The sequence below is a fragment of the Galeopterus variegatus genome, unplaced genomic scaffold (assembly GCF_000696425.1).
Source record: "Galeopterus variegatus unplaced genomic scaffold, G_variegatus-3.0.2 Scaffold3922, whole genome shotgun sequence".
Lineage (NCBI taxonomy): Eukaryota > Metazoa > Chordata > Mammalia > Dermoptera > Cynocephalidae > Galeopterus > Galeopterus variegatus.
In genome coordinates this window covers 78,273-105,740 of record NW_007730033.1, presented here as the reverse complement: position 1 = coordinate 105,740, position 27,468 = coordinate 78,273, and the positions used below count along the sequence as shown (strand labels likewise).

The following is a 27,468-nucleotide window of genomic DNA, read 5'->3' as shown; positions in this document are numbered from 1 at the left end:
ATCAGCCCACCGGAGGCTGGGTGGGACCCAAGCCCTGGGGAGGCCGCCTCCCAGTGTGCAAAGGCCTTCACGTGGTGTAGTTACACCAGCCTCACTTGCAGGGAGGGAAAACCCATGCATAATGGAAACTCCTCACAATACAATGTGGAAAAGCAATTTCAAGAATCATTTTTATTTTAATTTCAAAGCCAAGGAAAACAGTTGGATTTGCTTTTCTTTGTTGGTCATAGGAAGAAACTGAAGAGCATCATTTTGATTGGAGTTGAGTTCTTCTCCAGGCCTAAGATGTTTGGAATGCTGGGGTGGTGTGTAGGGGGGGTATTTCTCTTGGGATGCAATTAGTTGAATAAACAGCAAGGGAGCAAAAGTAAACAAACTCATTATTGCCCATTAAGAACTGCCAAAATAGCAAAATACTGGGGTGGTGGGGGTGGTGGGATCTTTAAGGAAAATAAAAGACCTAAGGACGAGAGCAATGCAAAGAGCATGGCCCTTGGTGTAAGGCTGACCCAAGTTCCAGGCTCTGTCAGCTTTGGCTTTTATCTGCTGTGTATTCTTGGGGAAATCACTTAGTCTGCCTGGGTTTCCATGTCTCCATTGATAAAATGAGGGGAATAACACCCCCACCCCATTTACCTGGATTATCTGGGACAGTGCATGTCAGGCACCCACCCAGCACAGTGCGCTGTTCCTTCCCGTCCTTCCTGCAACCCAATGGGCTTAAAGTCACCCTGCTAAGCCCAGGCTCCTTGGAGATGTAACAATAAAACCTAGAATCAACTGTGCTGCCTCAAGACTGGTCTCACCACTAGCAATGTGACCTTGAGCCAGTTACCTGACACCTTTCTGACCTTCAGTTTCCTCCTCCTCAAAATGGGCATAATCCTAGGAACTAGCTCTGAATGTTGAAAGGATTGCTTGAGATAATGTGTATGCAAAGGGCCTTGAGAACCTAAATCCCTGTGTGAGAGTTAGTTGTCAAGTTTGGTTTACTTTTTAATCAGATAGTGAGAGATGCTCTTTGAAGACATTATAGTCTATGATTAGGCTTCAATATCTCTTGCCTCCCCACTCTGTGCCAGCAGTGGTGAGACTCTAGGGACTCTAGGGACGCCAGGACAGCCAGGCCCTAGTCTAACCAGTGGACTGCTTCCTGGCTGGTAGGCGAGGCCAGGCAGACCTCCTGGTCAGAGCCCAGCTATGTGGCATGGATCAAGTTCCTCCTCTGTGAAGTGGGGATAACAGTGGTATCTCCTCATGGGGTGACTGTAAGGATTCAAGGACATGGTAAAAGTGCCATCTCGACACACTGCCCGGCCCATACTCAGCAGCCCTTACTGTCAGTTTGTATTGTTACCATTGTTGTGTGTTCTTGTCATATCACTATGATATTATTCCAATCTATGGTTTCTTTTTTTCTTTTCTTTTTTTTTTTAAAGATGACCGGTAAGGGGATCTTAACCCTTGACTTAGTGTTGTCAGCACCACGCTCTCCCAAGTGAGCTAACCGGCCATCCCTATATGGGGATCTGAACCTGTGGCCTTGGTGTTATCAGCACCACACTCTCCCAAGTGAGCCACGGGCCAGCCCTCCAATCTATGGTTTCTGAAGTGCTCCCATGTTGCTTAATCTAGTGTGCAAAGTAGGTTGCATCATCCCATTTCACGGAAGAGGCTCAGCCTTCAAGATCTCAAGTCCAAGGGCAAGAGCTTTGCCTAGGAAGCTTTGAGAGCCCACACTGGGGAGAGGAAAGAACTCAGTGGTAAACAGTGCAGCCCTCCTAGGCCTGTAGGCCTGGAAATGTTTGGAAATCAACCCTTTCCTGGAGCCAGGTCGCTTCCTTGGGCCTTCAGCAGTTTCTTGGTCATTGCAGAGGCCACCGCGGGAACCGGCACAGAGACATGTTTGTCATCATCCCCTGCAGGTGAGCAGTGTGAGGAAGGCAGCACCCAGCAGGCCCGCCCTAGCCTGGGGTGGTCCCTCCACATTGTTCTCAGGTCAGGGTGTGGCCACCAGGACAGGAGCAGCCAAAGTGCCATTGGAAACCAGGCAAACACTTCCAAACTCAGCCTGGTTTCCACTGACGTCACTGCAGCCCTACCTAGCAGAAACCAAACCAGAAGCTCTCGAACACCTTTCTCTGCCTGGCCGCAAAGGCCTGAGCCAGCCATCGAGACCATACTTGGGCTTTGTCATTTGAGTGGAAAACAGCTCAGCATGGCTCTTGGGAGCACAGGGTCTGTTTTGTAACTGCCCACTGACTGGCAAAATGTGGACTCAGGATGGTCCACCTCAGGATACTCACCAGAGAAGCCCCCAAAGAGGTCCTGGAAGGACAAATCTCTAGGTCCTGTGTCATGGTTGTTATTTTAGCAAAGATTAACGTGAAATAAGAAAGTGGTGATGTTAACACCAGAGTTTAAGGGTTCAAGTCCATCAGACCAGGGCTGAGTCTTGGTACTGCACCTTCTAGCTTTATGATCTTGGGCAAGTCTCTTAGCCTCTCTAAGTCTCAGTTTCCTCATCTGTAAAACTGAAATAACAGTATCTACCTTAAAAGGACATTTTGAGAACACAAGAAAGTAGACAACATTCGCAAAATGTTTAGCACACAGGGTCAGGCACATAGTGTGCACTCAGTAAATGGATGTTGTGAATGTTACTAATAAATACAATACGTGGCCCCTCCTCTGTGCAGCTCCAACCCACTGAGGCAGTTACTTGCCCACAGGTTCCAACAGCTCCACTGTATCTCTCTTCATGGCACTCCCCAGTGCACAGCAACTGTTGTGGGTGTGTCTTTCCATTCCATTGACAAATATTTATCGAGCTCCTATGTATTCCAGGCCATGTGCTAGGCACTGCTAATGGAGCAGTGACCAAAGCAAACCTGCCTTCGTGGAGCTCACATTCAACTAAATAAGCAGGGACAGTTCCACTGAGAAGGTGATATTTCAGCAAAGACCTGAAAGAGGCAAGGGAGTGAATAATGAAGAAAGGAGGCGAGAGTGTTCTGGATGGGAATAGCAAGTGCAAAGGCCCTGAGCCATAAGTGTGTTTGGTGAACTTGGAGAACATCCAGGAGGCTAGTGTGGCTGGAGGGGGGATGAGCAAAGAGGAGGGGGTCAGAGATGAGATTACGGAGGGCCTTAGGGTCCACTAGCTTTTTCTTCAACTGGGAAGCCACTGGATGGTTTTCAGTAGAAGAGTCACCTGATCTGACTTTTTAAAAAGGATCACTCTGGCTGCTAGGTTGAGGACAGACTGTAGAGTAGGCAAGGGCAGCGGCAGGGAGACCAGCTAGGAAACTACTACAATAATCTAGGTGAGAGGTGAAAGTGGGTTGTGTGAGGAGGGTGGCAGGAAGGTAGGGAGAAGCACTAGGATTCTGGGAATATTTCTAGGATACTGCTATCATAATTGAGTGGTGAAGTAGATGTGGGATATGAAAAAAAGGAGTCCAGGATGACCTCAAGGTTTTTGGTCTCAGCAACTAGAATGGAACTGCTATTTACTAACATAGGACAACTGGGATGAACAGGGTGGATAGAGTGTGGGGAAAAACCGGAGTTTGTTTCTGGATAAGGTAAGTTTGAGATGCCTGTAGAGAGTTGAGTGGAAATGTCAAAGAGGTAGTATGACATCATGATATTCATATATTGGCTTCATCCACGGTTCTGGCTCACACTACCTTCTTACCTTCTCCTGCCCTCCTTTCACATGCTCTTTTTTCTCTTCATAAGACCCCTATTCCAGGAAGGTACTGCCCCACACCTAGGGGGTCTGAATGCTATACACAGAGGCGAAGAAAAATCTGAACAGACAGGCCTTTCTGGGTTTCCCCAGCATCTGTCAGTCTTAGATCAGACCCTTTTTGTCCCATCACATTTCTACATGTTGTCCATGCTTCAGTCGTGCCTATGTAATGAAGCTTCCATAAAAACCCAAGAGCAGAGGGTTCGGAGAGCTTCCAGAGAGCTGAACAGGTGGAGGTTCCTGGAAGGTGGTGCCCAGGAAGGCACGAAAGCTCCATGTCCCTTCTCCCATACCTTGTCCTTTGCATCTCTCCATCTGTGTCCTTTGTAATATCCTTTATATTATACCAGTAAACAAAAGTACATATTCCCCTGAGTTCTGTGAGCTGCTCCAGCAAACTAATTGAACCCAAGGAAGGAGTTGTGGGAACCCTGATTTATAGCCAGCCAATAAGAAGTTCCAGAGACCTGGACTTTCAACTGGCATCTGCAGGGAGGGGGTGGGGTGGCGCAGCAGTCTTGGGGACTGAGCCCTTACCCTGACACATGGATCTGACACTATTTTCAGGTAGAAAGTGTTGAAATTGAATTAGAGGACACCCACCTGGTGTCTGCTGAGAAACTGTTTGCTTGCTTACTGGTGGGAAAAAATCCCCACACATGTGGTCACAGAAGTTGGTCTTCTGTGTTGATTGTTGCTGAGCAAGAGTGTAGAGAGAGACAGTGCATGTTCTTCTCACTCACACGCAGGTAGTATGAGTCTGGAGTCCAGGGGAGAAATCCAGGCTGGAGAAACGAACGTTCTTAAAGGTATCACAGACTAGATGAGATCGCCAAAATAAGGAAGAGTCTAGGATTGAGTGCTGGGCCCCCTGACGCTAAGAGGACAGGAATATGAGGATGAACCAGCAAACAGATATTTGTTGATGGAATGAGAAGCAGCCAGTCAGACAAGAGGAAAGGGTGGCATTCTGGAAAGTAGGTTCCAAAACGGAGCTGTCAACTATGTCCCCACAGTGTTGAGAGGCAAAATATTCATGAGAACCAATAATGATCTTGTCTAGAGCACTTGAAGTGGAGGGGAGAGGGCAAGACCTGAATGAGGTGGGCTCAAGAGAGAATAGGAAGAGAGGAACTTTCTGGAAACAGAGAGGGTAGGCAACTCTTTGGAGAGCTTTGCTAAAAAGGAGAGTGGAGAAATGGAACAGTAGCTGCAGAGTGGATGTGAGGTCAAGAGAAGATTTTCTTTAAGTTGAAAGAAGTAACAGCATGATTGTAGGAAAACTGCTGATGCAGAGAGAAGGGGGAGGATTGCTGGAGCAAAGCCCTCGAGGAGGCGAGAGGAGGGATCATCTAGCGCACGTCCTCTCCTCCCTCTTGGCTGCCTAACTCCTACTCATCCCTCAAGGGTCAGAGTAAAGGTCACTTTCTCAGGGAAGTGTTCGTGACCCCTCCAATTAGGCCAGTTCCCCATTATACCCTTTTGTAGCATGTGATACTTTTGCTTCACAACACTTGGGAACACTGTAATGATGTGGAAGCCCTGTGAGGGCAGGGGCTGGCTCTGTCCTGTTTACAGCCGTATCCCCAGCAGCTAGCACACTGCCTGGCACACTGCAGATGTTCAGTGGACATCTGGTGAAAGGATGAATGGTCCAAGAACAGAACTGAAACAAATTGGGAGCCATGTGTCTGTGTTCTGCTTCCGTCTGATTTAATTACACTGCAATGATCAGGACAGTACAGTCACTGGCTATTGCAAAAATTACGATCTAGAAGAACTCAGTTGTTTGTTCCTATTTGGGCTCTGTAGCACAGCTAACACACAGACCAGAGCCACGTGACTGGACATATCCTTCCACTGACATTGTCCACTACAAACTGAACACACTCCATACAGTGTCTAGCAATTCATTCATTTAACAAATATTTGCTGAAAGCCTGCTAAGAGCAACATCCTGGGGATGCAAGGTTGAATCAGACACAGTACCTGTCTTCATGGAGCTTAGAGTCCAGCAGAGATCAAACAGAATTGCCATTCATCACAAATGTGATGGTTTTAAAAGAGAAAAGTTCAGGTGGTTATGAAAGTGTAGAATGGAAAGAACTGAGGCAGAGAAGAAGGGCGATGGGACAACTCCCCCCCCATTCCCCACCTCCCCTCTCCGGCTTCAAGTTGCCAAGATGTGGTTCTCAGGCTCCAGGCCAGCTTAGTAAGAGGGCTGTGGACATTAGAGCTGGCTCCGGGAGTACAGGGCTATGGCCTCCTGCCTTCAGATGCTCCAAATCCCTCCTCTTTCCTTTTTACCTCTGATGGGGCCTGCATGGCTCCCTCTCTTGCTTCCAGAATGACTGCCCTCCTCTCTGACTCCAGGAGAGTAGAACGCAGCTTCTTGAAGCTGCATTTTTGGAAATCTCTGCCTGACAAGAAGGCTGGGATCACTGCTGGCTCAGGCCACTGGCAGTGGTGGGACTGTCTCTGATTCTCCCCTCTGTTTACTTTCAGGCTTTCATAGATTCTATTCATAAAGAATAGCCACCATTTTGCAAGGACCATGAGGCCACTGTGCGTGACGTGCTGGTGGCTGGGACTGCTGGCTGCCATGGGAGCTGCTGCAGGCCAGGAGGATGGTTTTGAGGGCACCGAGGAGGGTTCGCCAAGAGAGTTCATTTACCTAAACAGGTACAAGCGGGCGAGCGAGTCTGCGGACAAGTGCACCTACACCTTCATCGTACCCCAGCAACGGGTCACAGGTGCCATCTGTGTCAACTCCAAGGAACCCGAGGTGCTCCTAGAGAACCGAGTGCACAAGCAGGAGCTGGAGCTGCTCAACAATGAGTTGCTCAAGCAGAAGCGGCAGATTGAGACGCTTCAGCAGCTGGTGGAGGTGGATGGTGGCATTGTGAGCGAGGTGAAGCTGCTGCGCAAGGAGAGCCGCAACATGAACTCGCGGGTCACACAGCTCTACATGCAGCTCCTGCATGAGATCATCCGCAAGCGGGACAACGCGCTGGAACTCTCCCAGTTGGAGAACAGGATCCTTAACCAGACGGCCGACATGCTGCAGCTGGCCAGCAAGTACAAGGACCTGGAGCACAAGTACCAGCACCTGGCCACGCTGGCCCACAACCAATCAGAGATCATCGCGCAGCTTGAGGAGCACTGCCAGCGGGTGCCTGCCGCCAGGCCTGTCCCCCAGCCGCCCCCTGCCTCCCCGCCCCGGGTCTACCAGCCACCCACCTATAACCGCATCATCAACCAGATCTCCACCAATGAGATCCAGAGTGACCAGAACTTGAAGGTGCTGCCACCACCTCTGCCCACTATGCCTACCCTCACCAGCCTCCCATCCTCCACAGACAAGCCATCGGGTAAGTCCTTCCGGGATCCCGTTCCATGTGGGCCTCAGAGCCAGGCACCAGGCTTTCCCTTGGCTGTGATCACAAGTAGGGGAAAAGCCATGACAAGTTGAAGCCGGGCCAAAGACTTGCACAATCTCCCAGCAATCCTGTAGGCAGGGCCACTGGAGCTGGTGGGGTGAGAGGCGGGACCACATGCCTTAGATGGATGCTCCAAGGTAGAACCAGGAAACAGGGAGTCTCAAAAGAGGGCAAATGTTCCCCAGCTTTTGATAGGAAAGATCCCACAGCCTGTAGTTTTCCAGGATCTGCACAAGATGCTCTGTGTTGGCAGATGTGATGTCTCCTAAAAACTCATGTGCTGTGCCTGGCACAGAGCTGGCATTCTATAAATGCTCACCAAGTAAACAATAGGCCAAAGGAAAAGAAAGTGTTATCACGCTAGAAGTATGATAAACACATTGTAGAGGCTGGGGGATGGGAAGGAGAACTTTCTAAAGCCCACACATTTCTTAGAGTCTGCTGCTGTCTAGAATTTTCCATGATGCTTCTATATACTCTTAAATACACATTTCATCTTAAAATATGGTAATTCTCAGAATACCATTATGGGGAAGGAATGGGGTTGCTGGCAGGTTTGAAGTTTAACCAACATACTGTCATTGGGCATTTTCATGTACATTATTACATGAAATAATGTAATACATATGTATTACATAATTAACCCTTGCAGCTCCTTATGAATGGGTTAAGTAACTTGCTCACAGGCTTAGGATTCTCAGGCTGGATTTGAATTCAGACCTTTTCACTGACAACTCTGTGCTCTAGGACTCTGGGAATCCTCACTTCTGGTGGAAGCAGGCAAGAGGCTCCTCTGCCAGAATGTCAGCAGGGCCCAGCCCTTGAAGCTCAGCCTCTCATTCATCCAGGGCACTGCAGCCTTCCAATGGACTGCTATAGATTCATCTTTGCAAAAACTAACCATACATCTGCTATAAGTCAGTGCTTTTGGTACCACTTTGTTGTATAAGCAGGGAGATATTTACTGAAAATATCCTGTTTTATACTTATTTCACACTTTAAAAAATAACCACCAGTACTGGGAAGAGAAGCTTCTTGCTAATGCCAGAAAGGGGCTGAACCTGAGTGCAGGAGAGTGGCTGGTGCTAAGGACAAGGGAGGCATTGTTTTCAGGTCAGTGGGGAGGGGGTGGGTGGCAGTGGGAGCTAAATGCAGAGCTGAGCATCTGCTACAGCATCTTGAAGGAAAGACCTGGACTGGATGTGGGGGTTGAGAGTAGATGCTTTGGAGTAGACTGACCTGGATTCAAATCCTGGTTCCTTAACTGATTAGCTCTGGGACATTAGACAAGTCACTCTACCCTTCTGAACCTCTTGAAGGAAAGACCTGGACTGGATGTGGGGGTTGAGAGTAGATGCTTTGGAGTAGACTGACCTGGATTCAGATCCTGGTTCCTTAACTGATTAGCTCTGGGACATTAGACAAGTCACTCTACCCTTCTGAACCTCAAGTTTCCTCATTCCTAAGGTGGGCATTATTTTAATCTATCTCCGATTGACATTTTTGTGAAATTAAATACTGCAAAAAAATGTGTTTAGCACAGTGCTGGGCCCATGGTAAGCTATAAGTATCCTTTGACCTTGGTCTCATCATTTTAAAATAAGGATATTGAAATAAATAAGCAATTCCTTTTTGATTCTGGCATTCTACAGCTGGTGACTGGTCTATCTGTATACACGTCTGTTTTAAATCAGAAATTCTGTAAGAGAGGGCAGGGTGTGTTAGTATGTCTTGAAGGAATACCCAGAGGGCAGTGTGCCCCGGAGCACCAAATGAAGGCTCAGCTGAATGCTGTTATAATCCTGACATGAGTCAGGCTGGTCTCAGTGGTTACTCAATAGATCTTCTTTCACCTAAGCATCTGTTTTCTAACTCAACAATTTTAGGACACTCCTAGCTTGAACTAAGCTAGTGGATTTACTCATATAGTGTAAGAATAAAGACCTGGGTTTGGATCCAGCCTTCACCCCTTATTAGCTGTTTGCTCATGAGAAAGTTATTTAACTCCTCTGAGCCTCTAAAAGTTGTAACTTCACAGGATTATGTTGTGGAAACGCAATACAATCAAGCATGTAATATTATGTCATGTGGTGCAGCCAACCTTGGCTGAGCTCCTACCTCATGCTGGCCACAGGTGTACTTTGCTGGTGTTGGACTAAGCTGGGAGGAAAGAGCAGATGGTCTCTCTCTACTGAGCAGTCAGCCTGGCCAATCAGCAGAGAGCTCTTATCAGGTCTGTTCAAGAGCTTGGGGCACGTTCTGGTACTGAAAGACAAACGCTCTTCTGTGCTCTCACCCAACAGATCCTTTGTTCCTGGGGGACATTACTCAGCCAGAAACACCTTTGCAATTAAATACCTTTGTACCTAAGCCAGGGCAGCTTCTGCTTCTAAATCTTTCGTTGGGCAGACTCAGAGCCATCCACCCTTTTCTTCATTGTTTGGACCGCTCAGCCCACAGCACGCCTTTCCCCAGGAGACTGAGGGAGCCACGACTGCTTATCTGAAGCTACACTCACCGGCGTGTTCCCAGCCACAGTAAGACAATAACACGCTGGCCCCAGGCCAGGCTGGGCCTGCTGAGAGCCTGAGTGAGGACGCCCAGGTGCTCCTGGCTTCCCTGGCTTCTCACCTGGGCTTTGGCCTGTCTGTCAGGTCTGGCCAGACATGGGGGCATTTCAGTTAAAGATAATGCTTTTGAGAAGGCCTGGGCCAAATGGCCCTGCCTGTGGCCCTCTCCCTTGGTCCTGCTACTGCTCTTAAAGAGGAAGGAGTCATTCTCTTTAGAGGCAAAGGAAAGGACAGAAAGGGCTCTGGGAGGCCTGGGTCACTGTTCCTCAGCTCACCTCAGGCAGAAGCATGCACAGGCCAGCCTTCCTGCCACGGTGCCCATCCCAGAGACTGATCAGAGAAGAAAAGACAGTGCTACCACCAGCAGCTGTAGTGAAGCCTTATCGGAAACAAATCTCTAAAAACCAACAAGAATGGGCACTTCTAGCTGTTTTCTCTCCTGATAGAATAAAACCAGCTCGGTTTGTTTCAAAACCAGCAGCTGTAGTGAAGCCTTATCGGAAACAAATCTCTAAAAACCAACAGGAATGGGCACTTCTAGCTGTTTTCTCTCCTGATAGAATAAAACCAGCTCGGTTTGTTTCAAAAAGGACGAAGAAGGAAGCCTTAAAATAAAATATTAAAACTGTTAGGGACCTCTCAGCACAGCCTTCCTTGTCACAGAATCTGTTGGTGGCAGAGCTGAGACCAGTCCCTGCACTTGTAACTTCCAGATATTGAGGTTCAGAGAGGTCAAGTAACTTAGCCAAGATTACACAACTAGCAAGTGGCTCAGCCCAGGCTCAAACCCACATCTATCTTAACCACTCTGGGATCCTGCACGTTTCCATGGAAAGGCTGGAGGGGAACTGGCGCGAAAATCACTATGAATGCTTGACTAGCCCCAGCTACCGGGGACCTGACCTCCTATCACTATGTCATGGTACCTGGTTCCGAGCAGCTCCTTGAAAAAGAACTCTGGGAACAGAGTTAGTAGATTTGTTATTAGAACGCCCATGGTTCTAATAACACAAAACACTGTCACTGGGAACCCACCAATATCACACCACCCCTCCCTCAGGTCTAGCAGGAACCAACTGAGCTCTCCAACAGAAAACATAATATGCACCTGACTCCTAGTAAATGAACCCAAATGAAGCTGCAGACAAATCTAATTTTTAATTTTTATCAGATCTGGACACATACTCTTGGGTTACTTCTACTCAGCACTTCAACGTGTAGCTAAGTCTTTCAATGTATAGTTAAGTCTGAAGTCCTGATTTCTTTAAATGTTAACTCTAAATATATAACTATTGTAGATATGATCTTTTCTTGGGGCCACATTAGGTGGCAACCACATTGCTTCATTGATAACAAAATGCACACATAGAAACCATTCCTCTTTCACAGCAGATGGTCTAGCCAGGAAGTCATGGACAACTTGAATATTTTCCTACATGGTTTTCTCCTGTGTATTTTATTTCACCCTATACGGTAGGAAATACATGCATTAGATTGTGGTTCCCCAGCATGGTGCTGTGTGTGATAGTAGAGAATGAAATATATGACACTGTGGCTTCCATTCTTTCTGGAGGTCAAGCCAGCATCAATCCAGGTAAAAAGGTGTTGGTCCCATGTGTGGAAGGATCAGCTCCAGCAGACTGGGCTTCCAGGCCTGACCACTCGGAGAAGCCTGGGGTGCAGTGATGATGGTAAGTGAGAATGACTGTGGCAATCATTGATTCAGCGTTCAAGGTCACAGAGGCTGAGGGGAAAGCTTGGCCTAGGTCTCCTGCCTCCAGAGCGTGTGCTGTTTCCTCTGCACTATACTCTCTTTTTTCTAAAATCTTTTGTTAAACAAAATAAGGTTCCAAAATTCATTACAAACTATGTAATCCAGTGATAGTTCAAAGAGCATTCACTGCTAGGTTCTTCCTAAACAAGAGCCACTGAAGGAAGATGGCCTGCCTGGAACCACCTTCCTTCCTGCTCTGCTTTCTCTCCTCTGGTACTTTGGGGAACTGATCACAAAGAGCCTTTTGAGTGTGATGGAAAGCTATCCCTCCATTCCTCAGGCAGTTTTCCAAGGAGGACATTCAGCTAAATGCTCAGGGTATTTACAGCCACAGGAGATAAACTATCAACTTGTTGCTGTTGAGACTGGTGATCTGACATCTTGCAGCCTAGAAATCCCAACAGTGTGGCACTTGGAAAATTGAAAGTAATCTAGAAAATCCTGGAAATAGGCATTGGGGCCAGTTCACCAGTCACACAATGGATTGCTGTGGTAAATTTATATACTAGACTGTATCATAACTCTGAGATGCTGTTAAAAAAAAAAGATAAAGCAGAATTAAATTAGCGTCATATTACAGTGTCTAAAACAAAGTTGATAGGGTTTGCTGAGCCCATGATTAGTTCACTATTGTAAAAGTAATGAGGTGTACTTCCAGTGGTTTCTATTGGCATTAACAAAGGATATAGGTGGCAGAGACGTGCTTATGGACACATTGGAAACGGTCCTCCCTACAATCCCATCATCACTGCTACGTAAACTCATCTCTCCCTGGGATGAATCTGGATGAAGATTATGTTGAAAATAAGCCTGAGGGTCCTTGCCCTGTATTTCAAGACAAGACAGTGGAGCTACAGGATTCGGAGTAGTTTTATGCTATTTTATTTATTTATTTTTTTAAATGAATAAGTGATTTTCCCTTAATAGATTATTTGGATACAATAACTTAAAATTACCATATGTACAGAGGAAAATTTTGCTAAGAAAAGAGAATTTTAGTTTAAATGACAAATACAATAGTTTTTTTAAATTTCTAAATGTTGAAATTAAGTATCTTAGGTGCTATGTCTAGAGTAATGTCTAAAAGAACATAAAATCCAATCATCTGGCACTGTCCCAGACCTAACAGTTGGAGTCACCACTACAGACTGTCCAGACTTTCCCACAAAACAGGTTTCTTTGGCCAGGGTTTTGTCTGGATGCTGATTATCATCTGTTGTGGGGTCCCTGTTTCCAGACGGATCTATTATTATTGGTTCTCAATGTGGAAAGCACAGAATGAAGGTGATGAAGGGAGTGCACCTCACAGTGGTGAGGTGGAAGAAGGCACGTGAACACTAAGTGACTCCTGGCGCTGAACTGAGACTGGGAAGACCAGCACATACTCATTGCCTCTATGAAGGCTCCTGCCCTGATGAAGCCCAGAGTCTAATGGGGAACAGACCCTTACCAATCCTAATACGGTGTGATAACCACAGCACGGGGAAGGGAAAGGAAGTGGAGCTCAGAAGGCAGTTCTAACCCCAGGTCTACCGCTTTCCAGCTGCATGATCTCTCTGAGCCTTTGTTTTCTTGTCATTGCAGAGACTTGTGAGGATGAAACGAAACGATGTGTAAAACACCTGGCAGGTGAAAGGCTCTAGATATTTGATAGTCATCATTCTTATTATATTCCAGTAGAGATAAATATACAGGCATATTGGGAACTCCATGCAGGATTAAGTAGCTCTTTTGAAGGGGGGGAAGGCTTCCTGGAGGAGGTGATGAGGAGGGCTGAGGGCCTTATAGATATGCTCTCAGAGCCCCTCTGCCAACAATGTCAAGAAATTATGAAGCCCTCAGGCTTCGTGCCGGGCAAATGTTCTGTTTTCAGAAATAGAAAAAGGATGTAATACCAGAATTTACATACCAGTTGGCTTGTGATCAAGCTCAAGTAAAATTATAAAAAGGTATATAAAGAGGGGTTTATGAGCACTTGGAAAATTAAAAGATGATCAACAAAAGCCAACAAAGGTTCTTTCAGAAGCCAAATGAAGCTGACCCCCTTCCTTGGAAAGGGTTAATAGGTTGGTCAGCCACAGGACCACCATCTGTCCAGTACCTGTGGACTGCAATCATGGGTCTGATAAGTTCTTCTGTGATGTGCCTGCAGAACAGCACCATCAGTCTCTGAACTGAAAGAGCCCTGGTCATTCTCATTAGCCCACCTCTATGTCCAGTGACCTGCCCTCACCCAGGCAGCCTTGGATGCCCCTGACCACTATCCCCAGGGAGCCCCAGGACTCCACTCCCACCAGTCTCAGGGAACCACAGTGAGCTGCTCACCTCTGCATACAGTGAGACCACCACAGCCCCTCCTAACCTAATCTCTTTTCTTCTTTAATTGCTTTAAAACCCTGCTTCTCCTCCTACCCAGCTGCACAGATGGAAACCTAAGAGTGGGCACAAAGCTTCCGAAAGTGATTTTTGAAGGGGGCTGGCGAAAAACTAGTTAAGGGTCACAGAGATTGATTACATTTTGTAAACATGAGTATACTAATTATCCTGATTTGATCTGCATTTTGTACACATATATTGATATTTGATTCTGTACCCCCCAAATGTACATAATAAATAAAAAAAAAAAAGAAAAAGGAAGCAATACTACAATGTCTGTTTATCCTGAGGTCAAACAGACAGAAACAAGACCCCTTTAAGTCCTTCATGGGCCTGAGCTCTTCCCTGGGAGGACTCAGCCTGTGTCAAATGCACTGGAATGCACCCACCTCACACATCTAACATAACTTTTACTGTAACAATTTTGAAAGGTTTTTAAAAACTTTGCTTTGAAATTATTTGGCCAAGAGTAACTCAACTAATTTACGGTTGGCTCTGATTTCTCAGCAAATATCAGCCATGTTCAGGAATTCTTGGGAAGTGAGAAAAATCTAACCCACAAATTGTTTTCAAAAGTAATAACATTTTTATGAAGACTAAATTTAACAATTAATGAACTTGACAAGATGTTACACTTTGTAAAAATTTAATTATATGCTAATAAATTTAAATTTTGTAGTTTTCTTTTTATATTTTAGATTCAATAAGGCTTTTTTAGGCCTCAAACATTTTCATAAACTCCTGAAAAGCTCATTGGCCTCAGGCACGGCGCCCATCATCTGAAGACTAAGGCAACCTGAAGAGCAGGCACGAGCATTTGGACCTTTTCCTTGGAATGACCAGAAACGATATTCATAATGTCAACTCTGAGGCTCTGCAGGAACATGAGATGCCTCCAGGAACATACAAGCTATTCCTGTGTTTAGGTTATTGTTTTGTACTCTGGCTCACTAAAGAGTAGTGATTGACATAGAATATATGTGTCCATAACCAAAATATTATTTCACCAAGCCTTCTGGATAAATGAGACTCGAGCTCCTCACTGCTGCGTCCCTCACATCCCACGGCCCCAGCTCCAGTGTCTGCCCTGCTGCCCTTGCGGGATGCCCAGTGAGTTCTCATGCTGGCCGGGGTGGGACTCACACCTAAGCAGTTCACATGCCCTGGCACTCAGATGTATTAATTTGGGTAGGAAATTACAAATCCAATTTCAACAACTAGCTGTTTTTCCTCTTAGAAAAATGTTTCAGGGAGTGGTGAAAGGTCTTTTTTGGACAGACCATCAGTGAAAATAACTGAAAACAGCATATTGTTCTCATGCAAAAGCAGAACATGTCTTAGTGATATCACAGAAGCCTCTCCCCAGTGCCCACATATGAACTAAAACATTCACAGGAGCAGCTCCCAAGAACATTCCCCATAGGGCACCAGGTCCTCTATGTGGCCTGAGGCTTAGGGCTTAGGAATTAAAGAGCCCTGTCAGACTGCTGGCCAGCTGCATGGTCTAGTGCAGCTCATGACTGAAAAGGACTCTGCTCCTCTCCCCATGCCCACACAGGCCAGGCTTCTTAGCACCCATCCTCACAGGGAGCCTCCAGTGGGCTTGCTCAGATATTTACAGAGTCACGTTTCCCTAGTTGGAGGGATCACTGCATTGAAAATTGATGCGGTTGGTGAGTCCATTTCTCCACTGGGGTCTGGGTGGGTAAGTGAGGCTGAAGCTGGTCTGCCCCAGACCCACAGAGAGGAAACTGAGCATAGGAAGTTACACTTGGGCTTGGCCTAGCTGCCAGCTCCAACTCAGCTTTATCAGAAAGGCCCCGCAATGGGGGTGGTGAGCACTGAATTGCCCATCAGTAAAGGGGTTCCTGGTTTCCTGGGAGGCCGACTTTCTTGTGTGCTTGACCCCTCTGTCAACAACCACAAAGAGGAGGAAACAAGCAGCAGGGGTTTAGATGACCAAATCTGATTACCTCCAACGCTTACCAGGGTTTGGCACTGGGGCTCAGGGGCCCAAGATCTGTACACTCTGTGTTCCCATTTGCCAATATCCCTTCTCCCCATGGCCTCCTGATTCCAGAGTTCTGTGCCTGCCACACCCTTGTTGCTTCTCCAGGGAACCACACAGATGCAACTCAGCCATGGCGGCTGCACTTCTCTTCACGTGGAACATTCCGGCTACAGGTCTGCCAAGAGTGTAAATATAGTCTTTACAGAGATGAGGTTGGGGTGCTCACTCCACTCTGAGCCTAGGTGCCACTGAGTTAGTGTTGGCCTGGTGCTCTGGACAGAGCTGCCCTCTCAGAACGGGAGCCAAGTTAAACACCACCTAGGCACTTTGCACTGTTGCAAAGGGAGAGTTTTGCTCACTGTACATTGAAAATTCAGTTTCATTGACAAAAAAAGATTTTCATTCTTTATTTCAATATATCTTTGTTGCCTTCTTCACTGAAATTCTGACTTTTAAGATATGCCTTGTAGACAACATTTATCACTAAATAATCTTACATTTTGTCTTGGAAATTCAAAAGCAAACAGAGTAACTTGTGTGTGTGGCAGGGGGGTGGGGAATGAACAACTTAAAAAATGTCAGCTTTCATCTATCAAAGGAAAAAAAGAGAATCTTCACTGAGCACCTGCCCTGGCTGGCCTACGGACAAGGTGGTCTCTCGTGTTTATGAGTCTCAGAATAGCTGGGGTTCTTTCCCCATTTTACAGAAGTAGAACTTCAGGCTCAGTGAGGAAGCTGCCCAAAGTCACACTGAGTAGGTGAAGCCACCAAGATTTGAGCCCAGAACTTCTGTCTCCAACTTTGGAATCCCTTTCCCAGCCCCACAATTACTCAACCTTGGATTCCTTAATCAGACACCTTGCCTGGTCCTCCACAATGGCATTGTTTATATGTAACAGTTACAAGTTTGTCAATGCACTATTTATATGTTACTATTGTAGATTTCTCATTAAATAGGATGTTTTGACTTAGTCATTTTATTTGTTTATTTTTATTGTGGTAAAATATATATAAGGACTGCTATTTTAAGCATTTTTAAACATACATTGCATGGAATTAATTATATTCACAATGCTGTGTGACCACTACCTCCATCTATTTCTAAAACTTTTTTGTCATCCTAAACATAAACTCTGTACCCATTAAGCAATAACTTCTCATTGTTTCTTCCCCCCAGTTTCTGGTAACCTCTAATCTACTTCTGTCTCTGAATTTTTTTTTTCTTTTTAGTTTATTTTTTCTTAATTGAACCATGATAACTGTATATATTTATGGAGTACAATGTGATATCTGGGTTCATTTATACACTATGCAATGATCACATCAGAGCATTTAGCACATCCATCACCTCAAACATTTGTCACCTCTTTTTGTTGGGAACGTTTAATATCCACTCAACTAGCTACTTGTAGTAATACAGTAATTTGTTGTTGACTGTAGTCTCCCTACATTGCTACAGAACTCCAGATCTTATTCTTCCTATCCCTCTAAAATTTTGTATCCGTTGACCACCACTCCCTCTCCCCTCTCCCCTTACTAGTCTCTGGTAATTACTATTTTACTCTCTACTCCTATGAGACCAACTTTCTTAGCTTCCACATATGAATGAGGAACATGCACTATTTCTCTTACTAAGCATGTGGCTTATTTCACTTATTTTCTCCAAGTTCATCCAAGTTGCTGAGAACAGAAAAATTTCATTCTTTTTTATGGCTGAGTATATTTCATTGTGTATATATACCATATTTGACTTATCCAGTTGTCCATCAATGGACATATAAGTTGGTTCCAAATCTTGGCTATTGTCAATACAGCTGCGATAAACATAGGAGTGCAGGTATCCCTTCAACATGTTGATTTCCATTCCTTTGGCTATATACCCAGTAGTGGGATTGCTGGATCATATGGTAGTTCTATCTGTACTTTTTTGAGAAACCTCCATGCTGTTTTCCATAGTGGCTGTACTAATTTACATTTCCACTAACAATATGTATTGTATAAGAGTTTCTTATAGAATAATAATAAAGCTCTTTCTCCATATCCTCACCAGCATTTGTTATTTTCTATCTTTTTTGATAATAGCCATTCTAACTGGGGTGAGATGATATCTCATTCTGGTTTTGATTTGCATTTCTCTGATTATTAGTGACACTGAGGATTTTTTCCATATTCCTGTCAGCCATTTGCATGTCTTCTTTTGAAAAGTGTCTATTCAGCTCCTTTACCCATTTTTAAATCAGATTATTTTTTTTAATTGAGTTGTTTGAGTTCTTTGTATATTCTGGATATTAATCCCTTGTTGGATGCAGAGTTCGCAAATATTTTCTTCCACTCTGCAGGTTGTCTCTTTGCTCTGTTGATTATTTCCTTTGAGGTGCAGAAGCTTTTTATTTTGGCATGTAACTGTTTGTTCATCTTGTTTTTGTTGCCTATGCCTTGGAGGTCTTCATAAAATCATTGTTCAATCCTATGCCCTGAAGCATTTCTCCTGTGTTTTCTTCTAGAAGCTATATAGTTTTGGGTCTTACATTTAAGTTGTTAATCCATTTTGAGTTCATTTTGATATATGATGAGAAATATAGGTCTAGTTTCATTCTTTTGCATAGGATATCCAGTTTTCCCAGCACCATTTACTGAAGAAACTATCCTTTCCCTAATGTATGTTCTTGTCTCCTTTGTTGAAAATCCGTTGGCTGTAGGTATGTGGATTTATTTCTGAATTCTCTATTCTGTTCCATTGGTCTACATGTCTGTTTTTGTGCCAGTACCATGCTGTTTTGGTTACTATAGCTTTGTAGTATATTTTGAAGTCAGGGAGTGTGATGCCCTCCTCCCGCCTTTGTTCTTTTTTGTTCAGGATTGCTTTAGCTATTCAGGGTCTTTTGTTATTCCATATACGTTTTTGAATTGTTTGTTCTATTTCTGTGAAGTATGTCATTGGTAGTTTGATGGGGACTGCATTGAACCTGTAGATTGCTTTGGGTAGTATGGTCATTTTGACAATGTTGGTTCTTCTAATCCATGAACATGGGATGTCTTTCCATTTTTTTGTGTCATCTTTAACTTCTTTAATCAATGTTTCATAGTTTTCTTTACAGAGATCTTCACCTCCTTGGTTAAATTTACTCCTAGGTATTTAAATTTTTTGTTGCTATTATAAATGGGATTGCTTTCTTGATTTCTTTTTCTGGTAGATCATTGTTGGTGTATAGAATGCTACTGATTTGGGCCAGCCCGTGGCTCACTCGGGAGAGTGTGATGCTGATAACACCAAGGCCGTGGGTTTGGATCCCATATAGGGATGGCTGGTTAGCTCATTGTGTGAGCGTGGTGCCGACAACACCAAATCAAGGGTTAAGATCCCCTTACCGGTCATCTTTAAAAAAAAAAAAAAAAAAAAAAAAGAATGCTAGTGATTTGTGGATGATGATTTTGTATCCTGGAACTTTACTAAATTTGTTTATCAGGTCTAGGAGTTTTTTGGTTAGAGTCCTTAGGTTTCTCTCCATATAAAATCAAGTAATCTCAGGCCAGCCCTGTGGCTCACTTGGGAGAGTGCAGCGCTTGTAGCGCCAAGGACGCGGGTTCGGATCCTATGTAGGGATGGCCGGTGCGCTCACTGGCTGGGCGTGGTGCGGACCACACTGTGCTGACAGGTTGTGATCCCCTTACTGGTCCAAAAAAAAAAAAAAAAAAATCAAGTAATCTGCAAACAGGGACAATTTGACTTCCTCTTTGACAATTTGGATGTCCTTTACTTCTTTCTTTTGCCTAATTGCTCTGGCTAGGACTTCCAGTACTATGTTGAATAAAAGTGGTGAGAGTGAGCATCCTTGTCCTGTTGTAGTTCTTAGGGGAAAAGCTAAAAGCTTATGTATGATGTTAGCTGTGGGTTTGTCATATATAGCCTTTATTGTATTAAAATACTTTCCTTCTATACCTAATTTGTTGAGAGTTTTTATCATGATGGGATGTTGAATTTCATCAAATGCTTTTTCTGCATCTATCAAGATGATCGTAGGTTTTTTTTCTTTCATTCTGTTGATGTGATGTTATGATTGATGTGTGTATGCTGAACCATCCTTGCATCCCTACAATAAACTTCACTTGATCATGGTGTATAATCTTTTTGATGTGCTGCTGGATTCAGTTTGTAGGGTTTTATTGAGGATTTTTGCATCTATGTTCATTAGGGATATTGGCCTGTAGTTTTCTTTGCTTGCTTGGTCCTTACCTGGTTTTGGTACCAGGGTAATGCTGGCCTTGTAGTATGAGTTTGAGAGAATTCCATCTACTTTTTGAAATAGTTTAAGAAGTATTTGTATTAGTTCTTCTTTAAATATTTGGTAGAATTCAGCAGTAAAGCCATCTAATCCTGGGCTTTTCTTTGTTGGGAGACTTTTTATTACTCATTCAATCATTACTTGTTATTGGTCTATTCAGGTTTTCTATTTCTTCTTGGTTGAGTCTTGGAATGTCATATGTCTCCAGGAATTTATCCATTTCCTCTAGGTTTTCAAATTTACTGGTGTATAGTTGTTCATAACAGTTTCTAATAATCCTTTGTATTTCTGCAGTATCAGTTGTAATGTCTCCTTTTGCCATTCTGATTTTATTTATTTCAGTCTTCTCTCTCTTTTTGTTGGTTTGTCTGCATAATGGCTTGTCAATTTTGTTTATCTTTTCAAAAAAGACCCCAAAAGGTAAACATAAAAGAAAAGCAAATCATCAATAAAGATTTAAAAAGAAAAAAGAAGGTTTAACACCTTGACAAAGAAGAACTGTAAATTTTTATTTTTTTAACCCGCCTGACTGACAAAGATTAAAAATGGTCCAAGGGACATAGAGATTAGTCAGCCTGGGCCCCCATACCCTTGAGTGCACTCTGGCTGGAGAGAAAGAAGAATGTGTGCTCTGGACCATCCAGACCACCTGGGTGCATATACTGCTCTGCCCCTCACCAGCCATGTGACATTGGGGATGTCCCCTAACATCCCTGTGCTCTGGTTTCCTCATCTGTAAAATGCGTAGGCTACTACTGACCTCATAGGAGTGTCAGGAGGATCAGGCATAGAAATAAATGGGTAGTGCTTGGAATAAGGCCTGGTACATTAGGAAATGCTCAGGGCTGCTGGCTATTATTATTTTATTATTACCACTATTACTCAATTCAGGACTTTCTTAGAGCTAAGAGTTCAAAATCTGGGGTTTATAGCTAGGGCCTTAGGGGTCCATTTACCTTCTGAAATTGTATACAAAATTGTGTGAGTCTGTGCATTTGTCTGAATAGAAGATGTAGAGCTGTCCCCAAATTCTTAGAGGGACCAGAGATCCCAAAACATTTTAAAACACTTGCCTTTTAAAAAGAGCCCTTTGTAGAAATGCCGAAGGTAAAGCTGAAACCATCAATGGCACCCACAAAAGCAGCTCTGGCTAGGAGCCATGAGGTAGACCTGCCCCTCTCCCAGTGGCCTCCAAAGCCTCTCCCTCTGTGGTGCCTCCTTCAAAGTTGGCCTTTACATCTGACAATTCCACAGGAGCCCGGACAGCTGTGCAGTAATAGGTCTAGCTGTTTGCTTTCAGTGGGCATTATTTCGCAGGCTCTGGCGGATCTTCTGTCACCAGCATTCGAACCAAACAGCCTCTCCTGTGCTGCTGACTTGGTAAAGAGCTGGGAGTCCTCCCACGCCCACTGGCGCTCTGCTCCAGCTGTTGGGGACAGACTCCCATTCTCTGCCTCAGTTCCTGGGGCTTGGGCCAAACACAACCAAGACCTTTTTCTCCTTCCTGAATGTTCTTTCTGAAGGTCTGGCTCCAGGACAGATACTGAGGGGGGCCAAAGGCAGGAAGTGGCACCAGGCAAAGAAGGAAGCAGCTGCTTGTCCCACATCTGCTACCCAGAATGGGGTGCTTGGGGTCCTGCTCATCCCTTGTGGGGGGCAGAGGGCTGGTGAGAAGGTAAATGAGTGAGAAGAAGCCTCTCCCTGGAGGATGAAGGGAGGAGCCCCTGGGTTAACTGTACATGAACTGACCTTTCTTCTCGGTGCTGTGTTGGGCACTGAGGACGGAGGAATGAGCAAGACAGCTCCTGCCGTCTTGTCAGGGCCTAGGTGGGGATGCTCAAACACAGCTGCCAGGCCTCAGCAAAGCCCACCTGGGATATCTAACAGAGACCAAATACCCACACCTTTCCTTTTAACCATCACATGTGGACTGGATGGGCCCAACCACCAGCCAGGAAGGAATCTGAGAAGTTTGATCTACACAGGAAAACAGTGAATATACCTGCCCCTGATGGGCCCCTCTCCCCACTCCCCCTACCCACACACCAAACGAGAAAGGACATCAATCCACAAGAATTCCTGCTAAGAGAAAGCTGGTGAGGTCAGCTTGTCCCTCACTGGGCATCAGAGCAGCCCCTGGCCAGCACAGAACCTGCAGGTGCAGGGACTCAACAACAGTTGTTGAATAAACATACAAATTCATATAGAAAACAAGATGTAATTTTCTTAGCACTTTTTATCTTAACTATTCTCAGTCTGGGGAATATTTTGGAGCGACTTAAGCAAAGTGTGGTGATTTTATTTATTTTAAAATATGTAGTTAAATGGCAAGGTCTTGAAAACCTTCTGAAAGTTCCTCAGATCAATAAGGAAGACCCCAACTTGTCTGACCTTAGTGATTCATGTTTGTGCCTTCTTGCTGATGTGACACAAAGGAAACTGCTAGGGGATGTTGGGTCAATGAGAGGGGGAGCTGAAAGACATGTGATATCAATTCAGACTCCCAGCGACACCCATTCCTTCCAACGGGGCTGCCTGAGGTCCATGAAGTCACAGAGAATCATAGAACCCTTCTGGTCTCCATTTCAGAAGGGAGCCATGGATTGAGATGGTGTCCAAGACATAGTCCTTTAAGCTTATGGCTGGCCTATGGAACACCGAGCTTAGAATGTGTGAGCTCTGAGCATCTGGCCCTCAGTGAACTTCTTTTGGAAAATACACAAATTTAGCTGAAAGGGAACCTGGTCTCCACAAAAGATGCTTGAAAACCAGTGTGCTCTCACAAATCCCAGAAATATCCTGAAATCTCTGGCTATGTGGCCAAATTCTGGGTATAGCCGGGGCCCCTGTGACTTCATGGAAGTTCATTTACTAAAAACTGCAGTAGTTGTCATGGAGCACTGTCACTGGAAAGGTGACTGTGGAGTTGGAATTGAGGTGTGCCAATGGCACTCAGCCCCAGGCACTCAAGAAGAGCAGTCCGGTAAAGCCCAGGTCCCCCACTGGAGTAAAGCCACCAAAGCACAGTGCTGCTTAACTGCCACGTTTTAGTAGGCACACATCTCTTTTTGCCAATATAACTAACTTAAAAAAAAATGACTCCAAGAACTTCCACACAAATGATCTCAGTAATCCTGACAACTCTGCATGTAAGAAGAGCAGTCCGGTAAAGCCCAGGTCCCCCACGGGAGTAAAGCCACCAAAGCACAGTGCTGCTTAACTGCCACGTTTTAGTAGGCACACATCTCTTTTTGCCAATATAACTAACTTTAAAAAAAATGACTCCAAGAACTTCCACACAAATGATCTCAGTAATCCTGACAACTCTGCATGAGGAAAATATGACCTACCTTCTACAAATGAGGGAAACTGAGGGCTAGAAGTGAGGAAGCTTGCCCAAAGTCACATTGTGAGAGAATGAGAGGAGAAAGTGGGCTTTGAATCCAAGCATTCTGACACCTAGTTCTGGGCTCTTGTCTTTACATCATATTATTTCTCAAACTTGCAAACAAAACTTGGTCCCCTCAAACTGCAGGGCTGTGACTCCCAGCTGGAGCCCTGCCAGAAGTTGTGCCTACTTGGGATGCAGCTGAGGGTGTGACCTGGCAATGGCAGGGCTGTGACATATGCATGTCTGTGTCCCCAGGCCCGTGGAGAGACTGCCTGCAGGCCCTGGAGGATGGCCATGATACCAGCTCCATCTACCTGGTGAAGCCAGAGAACACCAACCGCCTCATGCAAGTGTGGTGCGACCAAAGACATGACCCCGGTGGCTGGACTGTCATCCAGAGGCGCCTGGATGGCTCTGTCAACTTCTTCAGGAACTGGGAGACATACAAGGTGAGACCCAGCAGGGCCTGTCTGCACTGCCTACAAGGTGACTGCCCCACCCTGAGAGAGGCCTGAGCAACCAGCAAAAGAGCCACTTGGAGGGAGGTGCATGCTGATGAGGTCAGGATCTTTATGACCCCAAAAAGAAAATATACCTGAGGCGAGAAGGACGCAGACAGAGCCATTTTTGTAAACCTACCAGGGGTAGTGAGGACCAGCTCCTTCCCTGCCTGCCACTAGCAACTGCTGCAGGACAAGAGTTAGCAGTTCAGATCACCAGAGCCCCACAGGATGGGGTGGGAGTTCAGAAATGCTGGTATGTGGGGACAGAGGGCCTTGCTCCAGCCTGGATGTGGGGAGCATCTTACTCCCAGCTGGAGTTCTCCATGCCCAGAAAGGGCAAGTCACAAGTCTCCCAGGCTCTGGGAGACTCCCCCAAAGGGTCTGTGTAGGAAACTGTGGTAATACTCAGGTTCTAATTCTAGGGCTCATCCTCTGGGCTCCCCAATTTCCAGGGAGTTAAAATGTTCATCCTTGTAGCAGGAAAGGCTGCTACCGTTCAGCTATACATCATTCTCCCTCCTCTGACTAAGGATGGCAAGAGTAGCTTGAGATAACGGGCACCCACCATGTGCCAGCTGCCATGCTAAATGCTTTCGTGCATTACCTCCTTCAATTTCACATCAGCCCTCTGAGGGAGATGCTGCTGTTGACAAAGCTGACAGGTGAAAAGGTGGAGAGACTTGCTCAAGGTTGCACAGCCAGGACGTGGCAAAGCAGCGACTGCAGCTTAGGCCTCTGACACCAAAGCCCACAGACTACCTCAGCCATGATGTCTTCCACACATGGCTCTGTTGTGCCCCTTCTTGGTTGTCCCCTAACCCACCTCCTGATCAGTTTGTGTCCTTGCTTTCTTTTCTTCCTGCTCCACCTCCAAATTTAGAGGCTTCTGAAGACTCACTCCTTGACTCTTTCCTCCTTTCTTTCTTGGAGGAAGTACAGCACAGTGATTAAGACTGGGTTCTGGGTTTAAGTGCTGATGTAAGTCTCTGGGCTTCAGTTCACCCATTCTAGGAAGGATAATGATAGTACCTAGCTCTAAGAGTTGGCATGAAGATTAATAAAATAACTTATGTAAAGTTCTTGTAATAGCGCCAGTGCACTTTAAGTGCACGCTAAATACTAGCTATTATCATTATTAATGAATCCACCCATTATCAAAACTTCAGTCGCCATCACTCAGCTGATAACCCCCCAAACTACATGTAAAAACAATAACAAAACCACTGGGTTTTAGACCTAGAAGGGAGCCCAGGTGGATGCAACACATTTGTGACAGCTCATACCCGTCTGAGCTGTGACAAATGTGTCACAGCTTGCAGTGACCCTAACGTACATTCATCCCCAGAGAAGGAGGCTGGAGCTCAGGGAAGGAAAGGGATTTGTCCCAGGAATGCCTGTTGTCTGCTCCTGTGTGCCAGGCTCTCAATTTACCACATCACGTGTGTTCCTACAGCACCCCTGTGAGGAAGGTAATACAGCATCCCCTGTGTCATAGTGAGGAATCTGGGGTTCACACAGTGCCTGGCTCTCTCTACATATTTTTGAATGATGTGTGATGGAGGCTCAGAAAGGTGAAGTTGCTCACCAAGTCACAGAGCTGCAAAGTGGGGGTTTGGGGGTTTGAACCTGGCTGCCATATGCTCTGCTTGTTTCCCAGGCTCCTCTGTCCATGACTGTGTCCTAAAGCTGGACCTGCTGGCTGGGGCACTGTGGGCTCTACACTAATGCTGTCTTGGGTTTTTCCCAGCAAGGGTTTGGCAACATTGATGGTGAGTACTGGCTGGGCCTGGAAAACATTTACTGGCTGACAAACCAAGGCAACTACAAACTGCTGGTGACCATGGAGGACTGGTCTGGCCGCAAGGTCTTTGCAGAATATGCCAGTTTCCGCCTGGAGCCTGAGAGCGAATATTACAAGCTGCGGCTGGGGCGCTACCATGGCAATGCAGGCGACTCTTTCACCTGGCACAATGGCAAGCAGTTCACCACCCTGGACAGAGACCATGATGTCTACACAGGTAGGAAAAGTGGAGTCGAGCCCAGGTGCAGGGCAGGGCAAAGAGGTCAATCAAAGCCACAGTCCCTGACTCCAGGGCTTGGAAAAGGGAAGATCCCAGAATGATGGGCAGCTAAGCCAAGCTGCCTGGCCCTGTTCCCATACCCTGAAGGTCCTTCCTTTGCCCACTGTGCATAGATCCTCTTCGCAAGGCTCTATCAGAGTTGCATTTACAAAAATGGAAAGGTAAAGAGGTATACAAGTCACATGTACAAGGGCTGCCCTGAGCCAAGGCAGATGGACGTGTGCCAGCTGTGCCCTCATCACTTATGTCTGAGGCACCTGGCATCAGGGCTGCACATGTCCCAGGCTCTGGGCTATACACCCTGGGTTCTAATACTGGCACTACCTCCTACCAAGTCACGTGTCATTGGGTATGCTGCTTAATCTCCCTGGGTCTCAGTTTCTGCATGTGAAAGTAAGGACAATACATACCTTACAGGGTAAAAAGGTTAGAGAGAATGTACTGGAAGTGCTTTGTCTAGGACTTGGCATATAGTAAGGGCTCGATACAGTCAGACTCTCTTTATGGTTACTGTTATTAGCATGTAAGATTAATGCAATGCTGTAAGGAAGCTATTAAGAGGAAACCAAATAGGAAAGATGAAGTGATTTGTCTAAGATCACATGCCTCACATCCAGGTTTTTACTAAGAAGTCTTTATTAAAGAAAAAACAGAAAATTATAAGCCGCACAGATATGGTCTGGTCCTGACTCCAGACTTCCCCATAGTTGATGCCTCCCAAGGCCCCACACCCAATTTCTTGAGATGAGAGCCTCTGGGCCCTACCAGGTTGGTGAAGTTGGCAAGGCCAGCCTCCCCCTGAGGCTGGCTCCATCTGTGGCCGACACCACCCCCAGCCAAGGCTGGGTCTACTTTCATGGGTGAAACTGGCCCCTCCTGCCCAGCATCCCATTCAGTCTGGGTCTGAAGGCCACTCTCTCCTCTTTGAGGAGTAAGTTCTGGAGACTGTCCCAGAAACGGTCTGCACTTCGGGCAAGCCGGATACTTATATATTGAAGTGGGGGATCCTCACTCCAGGTCTCCACAGCAGCCACACTCTAGAAGGGAGTTCTCCTGACACTGGGGGACAGATGGGACACAACATGCCTGTCCCTGCACCACAGAGACACCTCTGTCTAGTCACTGACACTGGGATACTTATATATTGAAGTGGGGGATCCTCACTCCAGGTCTCCACAGCAGCCACACTCTAGAAGGGAGTTCTCCTGACACTGGGGGACGGATGGGACACAACATGCCTGTCCCTGCACCACAGAGACACCTCTGTCTAGTCACTGACACT

The 27,468-nt window shown here is 45.7% G+C and overlaps 2 protein-coding genes across 2 annotated transcripts in view; one reads left to right on the top strand and one right to left on the bottom strand.

Annotated features, from left to right (window-relative positions):
- RALGPS1 (Ral GEF with PH domain and SH3 binding motif 1) overlaps positions 1–27,468 on the bottom strand; it is a gene marked incomplete at its 5' end in the record, with an annotated part of 190,613 nt that overhangs the window by 102,492 nt on the left and 60,653 nt on the right. The gene's annotated exons all lie outside the window — the stretch shown is intronic.
- The window catches only part of ANGPTL2 (angiopoietin-like 2), a 38,709-nt gene that overhangs the window by 8,734 nt on the left and 2,507 nt on the right, over positions 1–27,468 (top strand). Inside the window, exons 2-4 of the mRNA XM_008586282.1 lie at positions 6,263–7,128; positions 23,858–24,051; positions 25,853–26,123. Of these exons, the coding sequence (XP_008584504.1) occupies positions 6,312–7,128; positions 23,858–24,051; positions 25,853–26,123 (1,282 nt within the window). The 5' untranslated portion in view covers positions 6,263–6,311. The remainder of the gene's footprint in view (positions 1–6,262; positions 7,129–23,857; positions 24,052–25,852; positions 26,124–27,468) is intronic.